This window comes from Fulmarus glacialis, unplaced genomic scaffold, assembly GCF_000690835.1.
Source record: "Fulmarus glacialis isolate BGI_N327 unplaced genomic scaffold, ASM69083v1 scaffold10923, whole genome shotgun sequence".
NCBI lineage: Eukaryota > Metazoa > Chordata > Aves > Procellariiformes > Procellariidae > Fulmarus > Fulmarus glacialis.
In genome coordinates, this window is record NW_009201065.1 from 6,807 (window position 1) to 20,520 (window position 13,714).

The 13,714-nt window shown below is 39.8% G+C and overlaps 1 protein-coding gene across 1 annotated transcript; it reads right to left on the reverse strand.

Annotated features, from left to right (window-relative positions):
• Positions 1 to 6,027: 6,027 nt before the first annotated feature.
• On the reverse strand, positions 6,028 to 13,204 carry LOC104073875 (glutamate receptor ionotropic, NMDA 3A; the record flags this gene model as incomplete). Its single annotated transcript, XM_009573807.1, has 2 exons — positions 6,028 to 7,075; positions 12,600 to 13,204. Coding segments are annotated over 2 exons (1,653 nt in total), but the record flags the coding sequence as incomplete, so codon positions are not given.
• Positions 13,205 to 13,714: the final 510 nt, after the last annotated feature.

Below are 13,714 nucleotides of genomic sequence, written 5' to 3' on the forward strand. Positions count from 1 at the left end.
CTCCACTGCGTTTGTTGCTTGGTTTTTTGCTATACAATTTAATGTATTTAATGCATATTTAAATACATGCTATTTCATTATATATTTAATACATAGCAGTGCAAGTGGCACTCCTTATAATGATTCATCTTAGGTTGCTGCACTGAAAGACCATGGCAGTCTTTAAAAGCATTTTCCTCAGTGTAATTCTTACAAGGCTTCCTTTTCTCAGGAAGAAAGTTTATCAATAAACACACAACAGTTATGGCCTCACTCTAAAGCTTGCTGAACTTGAGGGAAAATATTATTAAATGCAGGGGTATTTGAATCGTGCCCCTAATGATGAAAAAGGCCTATAAAGTGGCTGGACCTTTCCTTTTCTATAGTTAGGTATTGCTAAAGCTCATCTGCAGTTACTTGACAGTTGGTATTTCTGGACTGTGTTAATACATCTAACAGGGAGTTTTTAATTGATATAATAATGGCCATAAGGCATCTAAATTAACTGAGATTTTCATAAATCAGAAATGAGAGCTTGCACCCTCACATTTTATATTTTAAATCTAGAAAAAAAAATCTGGGTGATTGTACATATTGAATTCCTGTGTAACAAAACCTCAGAAATATCTTGTCTGGATTACTCAAAGTGCTTAGTTTTGTAATAAAAAGATGGACAGCTCATAAGAGCAAGTATTCAGACAATGGATTGGAAGAGAAGCAGAGATTTCTGAGGACTAATCCAAAGCGCACCAAGGCTGTTTAAAGGACTTGCTGGATGGGGCTTGTCGGAGTGATTGTAGGCGTCTGCAGTGTATTCCTTGGGGCATCTACAATGTTCGTGAGACATCAGCACTGGCCATGCTAGTACACCACCACGCATGATGGAGAGACGTAGGCGCTTTCAGGGAATGGTTTGGGTGATCTTGTCCTGAAGTAAGTGTCTTCAACAGCAGCCCAATGTGCCTACCTCTCCCAACTAACTGTAAAAGCGTATTAGATTGAGTAAATCATACGTAACGTCTCCACTGCAGACATGTAAAGTTAGGTGAGATAACACAGTGAAATTGCTGATGGGATTCACAGGTGTAGCCCTTTTTGTTAAATGAATCTCAACAGGTTTGATATTTTCTGTAAAAACACAATGTGGAAAGGAACTTTGCCATTGTCAAAAGGTGTTTTGAAGGTGATCCAGAGAAGTAAAAACATAATCATAGTAAACTAACAGGCATAGCTAGTCAAGTATATAGTAAAGATGGCAAAGAAAAGCTGACAGCTGTCACAGAAGTGAGAATGGTCGGATAGCACCTGAAAAGCTCATTATATTGTTGAAAGAATGACACTTTTAAAAAAAAGAAAGGCCAGGCGCTGGACCACCTTATGGAAAATCTGTCCAGCTCCTCAGCTTCTGCTATTGTGTGCTTTCTTGTTGGCATGTTTGAAATGTTTCTTCCATCCTCTGGTCTTCCACAATTACTTGGCTTCAAATAATATGAACTACTCAACACGCTCCCGACTTCATGGTGCATATCCAACATGTGCTCTTGCATTAGAAGCCTGAAAGCAAAGTCCCTGCTTCAAGTCCCCTTGGCACTAAAAAAACCCACTCCCTGGGAAGATCCTGTAATACAAGACCCTATTTTTGGATTTGATAATGAAGAGTTTTACTGAATCTGGGCCTTAGCTGCAGGCTCGCTGGGCAAAGGAGGACACTGACATTGCTATGTACTTACAGGTAATTTCTTCTTTTCCCTGTCTGTGGCCCTGAGACCTAGATTACTCACGTGCAGATAGTACTGCTTTATGGAAACCATACTGGAAACTGAAACATAAAATATCTGGATTTGTCACAAGACTGGCTAAAAGAGACAACAGCCATAAAGATACATGCTTCTGAAGCAGAATGGTAGCAAATTCTCTTTTTTGTATCCAGAAAAGACGACAGTGGCCAGCTGTCCTAGCCTTATCTGTCCCCATCTGCATACCTACGTGCTCCTCAAGCACCAGCTCTGTTTTAAGGAGTTACCTATTGCAACCTAGTCTTGCCGCTGTGAAAATGTGCACTGGCCCTAGCGAAGGATAAAAACTTTGGGTGGTGGCTGAGTATAATGTCATCATCAAGGGGCTGAGGAGCTATACAACAAACAAGGCGATAAGCAGGTTTGGGAGATGTCAGGAATCAAGCCAGCTGTCTCCAGGCCATTACAGGTAGGTAAGACAAATGACCAGACCAGCTCAAAGGCAGGCTGCTGGTTTGCATGCCTGTAGGCTGAATAACTGACCTTGTAAAGAAGTCAACTCGTACAACAGCGTACCTGGTGGGCCAAGCACTCTGACAAAGAAGAATGTTGTAATTTTTTGTGCATCCAAAGATGTGACACTAGGAGAAAAACTGAAATAAGCCTCGGATTCAGATGAGAGAAGGGATAAAAGCAGTATAAAATGATCCAAATACAATGTTTTTCCTCTGTCTCTATCTCCTCTATCTGCAAACAAGCTTTTAAAAGGCTTTGCCATGTAATGTAGAGAGCTTCCTAGGAGGGAATCAGAACACTGCTGCAACTTTCATCCAGGTAAAAGGCACGTTCACCCTGAAGCTATCCTCTTGTGCTCAAACAGCAGACTGAACACGTTCAAGTGAGTTTCTTCCCTGAAGTGAGTTTCCACTGGCAAGAGATGATGCTCTAAAATGTGTAAAATTAGAAAATGAGGCAGAGAGGGCAGCTGTGGCCCAAAATTGCCCATTCTTTTAGAAGAGTAAGATTTTAAGGTTGCAGGACATTGTTTTAATATTTCTGCAACTTACTGGCTATGTTGTAGCTCCTACTGTAAAAAGTCACCTGAAATGTGACCTAGTAAAGGGAGTAGCCAGCTTTCATGGATACTCCAGATGTTTGGTTTTAGTGACTCACCCTTGTTAAGATTCTTACATGGAAAATACACACTAAGTTTCCAAAATTCAAGACGTATTCCAGGAACTCAATTCTCCTGCCTCCCATTGTTTGCCTTCTGCTCTGGTTTGTCTTGCCTCACTGGCTGCTTCTCCTTTCAGCAGCGTGATGATATTTCTGTATTCCCTTACTTCTACTTCTACATTGCTAGTATTTAATGGTCCAACTGAGGTATCTCTAATTCCGTATTCCACTTTAGCTTGTGATTAGTGGTTGAACGGCAACTCATTTTCTTTTGATTTCGGACAAAAATGTTGTACCTTCAAGACTTCAGCAACAGGAGGACCATGTTTCTTTTGCTGAGCTGCAAAGAGCAACTGCTAAAACACTATACTGCTTGGTCAATTAAACATCCCTGTTGTAACATGAAGTTTTCTAGAAAGGCAGATGCTATTTATTCAGGCTATATCTAACCTTGTGTTTTTTTAACCTGAAGAGAGAGCATAGATATTCCTGGCAATACTGACTTTAGATACCAGGTTTCTAATCTTGAAAAAAACCTTTCAATTTTTCCCAACTTGCCTTCCTTCCTGACTGTTTGCAATCTCAGATGGGATTTGCTGTTTGAGGCTGCCAGCCTCAAGAAATTATATGTCTTACATCACCTCAAGAAGGTTGCTCCTCTATTTTGGACTTTGTTTTTTAAATACATTTCAAAAACACAGTACAAGAGCATATGTATCCTGAGAGCAGCAGGAGAATGTTTAAAAGTATATTAAAATTAAAAAGATTATTTCTGCATTCTGCTGCCTTCTTTTTGAAATGGGTCTCCGCCACTGAAAAGAAAGAGGTATGCAGATCTGGAACAAAAGCCCTAGAATCTTTAAATTACATAAAAATGCTTTAAGTAACTAACTAAAAAATGGCGCATGTACCTCTGCAACTGTTGTGCCCCAAACATTTCCTAAACCTAAGCTTTAAGTTTTAGAGAGAACTTTGAGGCTTTGTGTGAGAAAATGTTAAACTGGTACATTTTCTGTTATAACTACTCTTACAGACTATGACTTTGGAGACAACGCATGAATGAAATATATGAAACTATTTTGTAGTTCATGTAATGGCAGGCAATCCTCTTCCATAAAGTCTACCTTGTCTTATTCCCACATTGGAAGCTGGTAACTACTCAGAAGCTTACATCTAGTCCATAAAGCAGAGAAGTGCCTGTCTAGGAACGGCCAGTAATGCCACTGATTTAATGGTTACTAACCATGAGTCATCAGTGTTTCTGTTCAGGACTAAGACCTGTGTTTGCAGCACCTGACATGCTTCAATACTCTGTGCTCAATTTTGTAACTCAACAGCCAAGCTTTACAGTGCAGCTTTAGAATAATTTCATTTCTTGCAATTGCAGAAATTTCCCAATACCTGTCTTAGGAACTCCATGTGTGGTCACAATAATGATGCAGAAAAATAAGATGTAATCTGATGCGACTTGATTTGATGGATTAGGTGATGCCCATGCAAAGAGTAGAGGACTAACCTCATTTTCAAGCCAATATTATGGCTCACACAACAATTACTGTAACAGAGATATTCTTTGAGCTGGGGAAATTCAGCTGAAAGTTCTCACTTGCTTATTCAGAATGCTTTGAATAAAATAAATACACGATTCCTGAACTTTTGTGGCTTAAATTGATGAAGTTATTGATGCGGTATTTATGATATTTTTTCTGGAAGGGGATGGGCAGATTATTAGTAGCAATTTGCTTTAAGCCATAAATCAATTTTAGAGTGCCTCAGGCCAACCATAAAAAGTATTGTTCTTTGTTTAAAATATTTTTGGTAGAAACAATCTAGATAATGTTGGAGGAAGTGAGTCAGAAGTCGTACTCACAAAGCCAAAACTATATGGTCATTAGTCTGAATGCAAGGTTTTACTAACATAACAGATGGAGCTTGGTCTTTGCTGTCTGGAGGGACATACGTAACCTTTATTTACACAATTTACAAAAGCAAAATAAATGTTCAGTTCTTGAGTTCGTAAAATGACTTTTTCCAGTGGTACAATGTTGCGTCAATTCAGTCACCTGAGACAAATTAATGGTGGATGGTTTCAAAGCTATGTACCAGCAGTTAGGTTATGAGTATAAAACTGTGGACAATACAATCACACCTTCACTGGAGAAAGTGCCAAACAAACAAAGGAAATTTGCTGTTGCCTCCTTGTCCCCTAGAGTGACTGTCAGGTGAAGAGGATGCCTGCTCTTGTGTCACCTGCAGCCAAGTATTCTCTCTACAATCATTCTGCATGCATGTTTTCATGATCATTACTTAGTGGCAAATAAAATCAGAATAGTCTTATAAAATGACTGGACTTAAATTTCAACTGAAGATCCCTTCATCCCGCCTTGGGAGAGAATGGATGGAGGCAGTCCCGGTTCTACATTTTTCCTTGCCTTACCAAAAAGTACTAGGAAATCTGACCTATTTGCAGATGGGTTGTCTACAACATAATTCATCTCCTCGTGACAGTTCCCCAGCAGAAACATCAGTGCAAATCAAATGTTTGACTACTTGTAAAGTGAATTCCACTTGATGGAATTTTTTTGATGCAGAAGGTAGGATTTTTCAAAAGATTTCAGTTCTGCTCCATTTGATTTAGCATTTGTGGAGAATTTTGCCAGTAATGCCTTTGTAAGCACCGTTATGGCCTGTGAAATACTTGCAAAATCCTACCTAGAACATCAGTGGTCTTGTCGTCATGCTGTGTGGTTGTTTTGTTTGAGTCGATCTCAGGATGACCCAAATCACTGAATTGATCAAAGCAACTACAGCCGAAGGGACTTCAGAACTGAAACCTAACCCTTAATCTGCATGTAGAAGCCACTTTTCTTCTCTGCAGAGGGCAACACCAAAATCCTTCACCTTCCTCCTCACCCTCAATCTTTGAAATCCCCCCCTACACTTCTATCAATGTTTAAAGATCCTCTCTCACTGAACTTTTCTACTGAAGTGCCGTCAGATGGTAACTAATTGTAGTGCAACTGCTGTTTTGCACACAGATTGCTTTCTGATTTTATTAGAAACCATAAATTATGCAGCAGTGAATTCTGACTGGGAAGAAGAAAAGGCTGAGTTAATAACAACAGACATGCCTTACCTTTGGGTCGTGTATTCCAGAAAGCTCTTCATAGATCTTCTCTCCTACCATGACAGCAGCTAGGTTGGCTGTATATGTGGACAAACAAAACAGACAGAAAATAGCCCAGAGATTCATTAAAAACCTTCCAGTCCAGCACTTGGGGGGTTTGATGGCAGCTGTTCTTCCAAACAAGATCGCATAGCAGACGTTCAGGGCAGAGGAGAAAGAGAAGACTTTATTCCTATTCCTTCCCTTGGGGGTCATCCCAAAAGGACTTTTCCACTCATATAAGGTGAGGAATATAGCTGTGATGTGGAGAGCAACAAATATCCCCAGCCACATAGTCCAGTGAAGTGGCCACATGAAGGCTCCAATAGGAGCTGCTGTGTCTCTGGTCCTCATCAAGATGCCCAAGCTGGTTGAAAAGAAAGGGCTGGTGAAATCAATCACTTGGCTGCGGGCAGTGTTAATGCTAAATGATGTCACTGCCATGTGAGCTGTGCCAGCCAGAAGGTCTCCCACCAGCCCTGTCCAGTGGTCGTTCTTCCAGGCTCCATATTTTCCATCACCAACAATGTACAAGTCAAAATCAAAATTCATATCCTCAGCTAGCTTCTCCAGCAGGTCAATGCAGTAGCCATAGCAGCACTTCTTCAGTTCAATAGGAACGGTGTCATTCCCTCCTTGAAGGGTTTCAAACAGGTTATCCAGCACGGCTGAATCACTGGTCAAAGGATCCAGGCACAGCTGCCCTGCTGGGCAAAGACCTTCATCATCTACATCTCTTGTAAAGACAAATGGATGCTCAATGAGAGTTACCACCCTGAGGTGCAGCCGGGTGGGGTGTTGCATGTGATTCTTATGTCTCTGGGCCTGTTCTGGCCATATCCCATAGTCCATGATTATCTTTCCTTCTTGCCAGCTCCCCAGACGAGTCCACATCGGGTTCCCGACAGGGTCATGCTGCAGATTCCAGATGAAGAAGTTGTTTTCGGAGCTGACAATGGAGGAACCTTTCACCTTAATGTGGCCACTGAGACCGTCAAAAGTTGTGTTGGCTAAAAACCTGTTGGAGGGAGAAAGCAAAGTAATCAGAAGCTACATCAGCTGGCAACTGAAGACATCATGCTAAAGCATATGCAGACACCATGAATCTATGTTTAAGAGAATAGATTGCGGATGTTGTTGAACACCTGGATCATTAACAGCTTTCCTACGGCACGATGAACAAGCCACTTAATTTATAACTAAAGTCCTTAGGAATGCTCTCCTACGTATCTTACCTAATGTAAATGAAAACTCTTCAAGAAAGATATTCTTTTTACTTACTAGAAAAAATGACTGAGAGAACACCAATTTTTTCAGTTACCTTTGCCTCATAAATTAATGAAACGTAGGTTAGTTCTAAGCTGTACTCACCAGATCTGTAGTCAGTTTCCTAGATAAAAATATGTACGAAAATATGTATGAAATGTCCTTCCAAGAAAAACCCCGTAATCTCGGTAAGATCTAGCTTACATAAGAGCGGCTGCTGAAGTGCTGTCCGCAGCTTTCAAGCACTCTGAAAGTGAACCAATCTGGATTCAAAAATGCAAATTTGGCATTGGTAAATCAGTGTTAGCCACTTCAGAATGAAGAAAGAGACTCAGTGAAAGATGGTTGCCCTAGGACAGTCAGTTTTAATTCTTACCAAAAAAAAGAAGTTTCTTAAAATATCTGCAAAAGTAATGTTCTTAAAACAATTTCGACATTGTAGCAGATCTCATGAAGTGTGCCAGTTTTGCACTGCACATTTTGCATTGAGATTTCTGGGCTTTTACTATTCCAGATATTCACAATAAAGTTAAATATTTCCTTTGAACTGGGTGGTGATGTTTGCTAGTAGTTGTCCTCCCTATATGTTGAATTCAGCTTCAGGTAAGTCATTATCAAAGAGGCTAAAATGACATGGATAAAGGAGAGGAAACTGAGAAGGAAATAAGTGTTATAAGGAGAAAATCCTTTTTATGTAAAGACCATGACCAGCTGAACTGCACTCTGTTAATAAGAAAGCTGCTATGCATTTTGCAGGGGCCGTAGAGGGACCCTACTAAGACTGTGTAAGTCTTAGCATGGTGATTCCATTAAAAACAACTGAGTTAAATTGCCGCTAATACGTGTAAGGTAAGTCAGGCACTTACTTTTCAGTAAAAGGCACTCAGAAGACAGACTATTTAGCTGTCATAGTAGAATATAACACCTCACATTAGTTCTGGGAATTGGATAAAAGCAAGTATTGAAAGAAGTATAAAGGTTATAGCTGTCATTCCAGCCTCAGTAAGCAAGACATAAACTTTAAGTAATGTTAATTGTTTATCAATAGTTAGAGCAGGTAAAAAATAACCTTAAATTGATTTGAAAAGGATAAATTCACAGCAATTGTGTGTGCATGCATACTTCTGCCCGGTCTCTACCCTTTGTTTCGATGACTTTTGATGATTTTTGATGGGGTTTCAGCAGTTAGAACTCTGGACTGTGTATGTCTCAAGATCATACAGTTTTTGTCCTCAGCAAAGGGTAAATTTACAAAACTAAATAATATAGTTTTGAGTGTGGTTGTGTGTTTGGCACCCTTCTCTGAGATGGCTTAAAAATTCTTCTTATGCAGTCTATTTTGAGCAGGTTGAGTTTGGAGAAAGATGGTACAGCCAATACTGCCAAAAGCAATTGGTCTGTACATGTGCTAACTTGGGCCTGAAAATTATACCTAAAAATGCACACATATGTTTATAAATGGGACAAACGCATAAATGTAGTTCTCATTTTTAAAATCCTTTACCACTTAGTCTAGTGTTAGCTAAATAATATTGTAACTTCATTAATCAGTGGTGTCTGCCACTGTTTGACTAGTCCTTTCCTCCTACCCTGTGTTTCATATTTGATGATGTACTTGCCTGTTTGTGTATGTAAACACTATCAAGACAAAGTTTATAGGGGAAGGCAATCTTAAGCACTAAAGGAAGATTTATGTGCCCATAAACTTATCCGGTTTTTAATCTCTTCTCCTCGGTCTTTGTAAAAAATTGTGCAACTTCTTCCTTACAAGCTTTGCTGGGCTTATGTGCTGAAGCCATCACTATGACAATAACAGTAAAACCATTGCATGTTTAGATAGGTCTGCAAGTAAAATTTTGAAAGAATTGTTTAAGTGTGGAAAATAGTGTTAACAGTTCAGAAAATGCCAAAATTGAGGGAGGCAAATCCTCAGATGGAATAAGCTAGCAAAGTTCTGATGAATTTGGCACTACATTGCTACTACAGCACGACTTGGATATCAGAATGCTGCAGACCAGGTGCTTTGGGAGTAGGTGAAGCTATGGAATAATGCATTAGATTTCTTTCCTGCAGGTAGAATGAGAACAGTGGAATTTATGCACTGTGTTCTCTGACTTTCACTGTAGAAATAAGTGTGCCCATGAGGGTGAATCAAGCCCTCTGTACCTGTCCTGTGGTTGAATTGTGTTCGAAGTGGTTACCTGAGAGATGTAGTAGCATTTAAATGTATGACTTTGCTACCTTATCGAGTTAGTGGCTTACTTTTGCAGCTGATTTGCATGTTCTGTATTTTTGGTAGTGACAGGACATTAATCAAATAAATGAGGGGTACCATGTGGGAGATACACATTTCAACAATACTGTGTTTTATACGCGAGTGGCTATGGCTGCTAATCATTTGCATACACTGTATGCAGCACTAGTGAAACTCATGCCAGGGACTTCACGTAAAAATCCCTTACTCAATAATTTTAGGAAATAGATAAGAGGATTTGATTATTTAAGCCAACAATCTCTAGTGTGAATCTGGGAATTACAAGTGTTGACTATTGCATAGACACACTGGCAATATCTGAGCAGTATCTTTTCAGTAGAGCTACTAAAAGATTTATATGGAAAGATGATGCGTACAAATTTCAGGACGTGAAGGGCCAGATCCTCAAGTCTGACAGCTGAATGAATTTCCTTGATGCTATGTCAATAGCTGATGGTCACACCGATAGGCTGTGATAGCTGTATCAAAGCTTTAGTAGCGTCACTTCAGTTTGACCAATGAGTCCAAAGTGTGTCATTTGCTCATTTCAGCTTTATTTGTTTTTCATGTTCTTTGTTGTAAGAACTGCTCATTAGAGCTTTAGCAGTACTACCATATTCCAGCAGCGATAGTACCTTTGTAGTACCTTTAAGAATGATTTAATTAAATAATTTCATTTTATTTCGAGCTTGATGGCTTGGTCATTCCACATCTTTCTTGGAAAATTTACTGGAGGCAAGAACTAGAATGGGCAAGCAAATAGCAGGCTGCTGAAATTACCCAAGAATTAAAGCTATAAGGCTAGTTAAAGCTATAAGACAAGATGAGGCTTTGAAATTTTAATGCCTTGTTTCGTCAACAAGGATGCACCCATGATCAGGCAGGAAAAGATCAGGGAATCGATCTCATCGTAAGAGGAATGAAGGATGGAGACTTAAAACAGTATAATCTTCAGGTGTTTGTACATCTATACCTATCTATATCCATATCCATATCCATATAGATAAAAACATGCTTTGCTAAGGACCAGATCTTCACTTGTTCACAATAATTATTCTGCTCTTGGGTGGCATTTAAATGTCTGCACAGCCAAAGTATGAGTGCAGTGTTGGCAATGAAAGCTCAGGTGTCAGCTGTGGCAGCTTGTGGGACCGCTATTTAATTACGCACTGCAGTTAAGGGAGGCGAAGCTCTGTGCCACTGTGCCTTCTCCATCCCCGCCCACCGCAGCTCCAAGGCTACATATTAAGGCAGGTGGGTTCATTCAGACAGAAGAACGCCCACATGAGTAAACGCTCAATTAAGCACCAGATAAAAGTTTCATCTTTGGAGGTGCACCACTGGCCTAAAAGCACTCGTGCAATGGACAAGATTGGTCACAGTTAAGCCACTCATCGGTGCTTCATGGCTGAGAAATTATTGGTACCACTCAGAGATAATAGTTATGCTGCTAACCCAAATACATCAGTACTGGCCATCAGGTATCTGTCTCACTTACACACTGTAAAAACAGTTGCAGTGATTCAGTACAAGGGTTTATCTAACCTGTTACTTTGTCTTTAGTAGGGTCCACAAGCAGATGCCCAGGGAAAACCAGGATAAGCATATGATCCTTTTTTCTTTTCCACAATATCTTTACTGAGATGAAGGAACAAGAAATTTCATGAATGTGAAATTGCATGTTGTCTCCCAAAACATAACAAAAGCTACAGCAGTCACTGTTCATGAGAGAGCTAATAGTTTTCTGTAGAAAGCAATGATGAAGAAATATTTTGCAGGAATACATTTAAGAGCTTTAATTTTGCTTTCCTATTTCTTTGTCCCTTCCTTAACCCTCAAAAAGTCTGTTCGTAAAACTATTGTCCTCAAATACTTGTTACTTTAAGAAGCCTCTGGCTGAGTTTTACTTTTCAGGGCCTTAGGTATGATCTAGTTAAAATACCAAGAATAACGAGACAAAATTAGTATCACAGGTCAGTGGGGATATTGCAAGCCAGTGCAGTATTTATTCCCAAGTCTTGTTTCACTCTTTGGAAACAGGGGATTTTTGACCCCTAAATTATGGACAAGTGCTGACTAAGGAACTGTTAGGGCTCAAATTGTTGTGTTTTGAGCAGTGCTGTTACCACATTATTGTGAAGACACATCTCAGATATCACTTTAAAAAATGTTGCAAACACGCAAAAAGCTTCAAGAACTTTTATCCGAACTCCATCCAACAAAATCTGCAGGCTGAAAACCAGGTGTAATGGGGGGAAAACATGCAACAGCCACTGGATGTAAACTCGCTGATGAATTCACATACTTAGCAAGGACCTTTTTGTTTGTTTTCAAAAAGAACCAGGCAATTTTTCCTCTCATATGTTAAACCCAGAATATTTCTAGAAGTGGATCCCCAAGCGGTTTTGGGAAAAACCAGTATAGTGATGTGCAGTGGCCTACAGGAATAGTTTTAGCAGGAGCTGACAGAGGGGCCCCCCGCACCAAGCAACAGAGAGATCACGTTGTGGTTTTGAGTGCTCTCACCAGCAGCAGTGGTCTCTGCGGTGGTCAAGGTGCATCTTTTTTGTTTCTTTTTCATGGAAGCATACTAGCAAAGGCCACACAACTGCTTTTACACTCTCTGATGGCTTTGGTAGCACAAATATTCTTATTGTGTTTTGTATTCTCTCAGGTATCTCAAAACTTCAGAGAATTTGACACTAGCCCTGACTTTTTCTTCTTATATGCATAAACATAAATACAAGATACTTTCAGATCATAGTCTGTATGTTAGCCTATGTTAACTATGTGATCTCTACTTCTGTGGAACAATGTCTTCTTCTACAGCTAGCTTAATCTCCCTCTGTGGCTGTTTGTTTCGTTATTTGCCCAGAAGCAGGAGGAAATACTGAAACAAATGTGAGTATGAGGGAGGGTTAACAGCGTGATAGCTAAGCCACTGAAAATGGTGGGGTGGAAAATTATTTTTCTTGTATACCACAAATATTAACTACAAAAAAGAAAAAAAGGAAAAACTTACTTTGACAAATACTGCCCTGAAGTGATATTCCTTTCATCTGTATCCATGCAATTCATTGTACTTGGAATAAGAGCTAGCTCAGGTTGAATCATGGTGGCTGCTGCTACAGCTCTTGCTACCAGCTCCATGGCATCCTGTACGTAATGCTCAAAGACTGACTGTGTTGTCTTGCCATGAGCGATGAGACCGAGCGGCAAACCTTCTGTCCTCAGCTCTTCCACGTTCTGTGAATCCCCAATAATCCAGTGAAGTTCTGGAGGCATGACACCAAACTGGGTGGTTATTTCAAAAATCCTCCGCGTTTTTTCCATGTCACATCCAAACATCACCATGGTAGACGTTGTGTCTTTGATGCTCTCCAGGTAAAACTGTAAGTAGTTCAGAAGGTCACTGGTTGAAGTGAGGTTTGCTGTGATGTTTATAATGGATCCCAGATGAAACTTGGAGCTCTGTTGTGTGAGGAAGAGAAATTCTGTGATGTTCCACTCCTCCTGGCATAGCATCAGGCTGAAGTTATACCAGTTGTTCATCGCAAGGATCGAGAAAGTGACGTCAGCATCAGAACTCACTGAATTTTCTAAACTCATCTGCAGGTGAAGGGGATTCTGTAGTTAAAAATATGAAGGACAACTGATCAGAAATACGCTGGACTCAGAGTTAATGAGTTTGCTTAATTTTTATTCATTCATTTAGTTCAAATTAATCACCTGTCAACCAAGAGAACTGTGTGAGAAACAGGGAAACTTATACCCACCCAGCTTAAATGGACTGTGATTCATGGGCTTCCTCAGCTAGAGTTCGAGTCAACTTCAGTAGTGACTTATGCCTGTGTTTCCAATAATTTGTATTTCTTTCAATCCATTTGTACTTTTAGATCTCTTGGCATTGTCAAGCAAAGATTTCCCTGCTCTCCTAACAGCGGTATGAGAAGGTATGCCCTTACTGTTCAGGTTCAACCCTGATGTTAATGTTCAAATTCAATGGATGCTGACAAGTTCTTCGGTAAACAATAAGAAAAATAAAGAAGAGCCCTTAGTTCTTTTTATTATCTCCTTTTTTTTTGTGGTTGGGGGCTTTTTTTACACAGACACATAAGTAATCTAATTAAACAGATC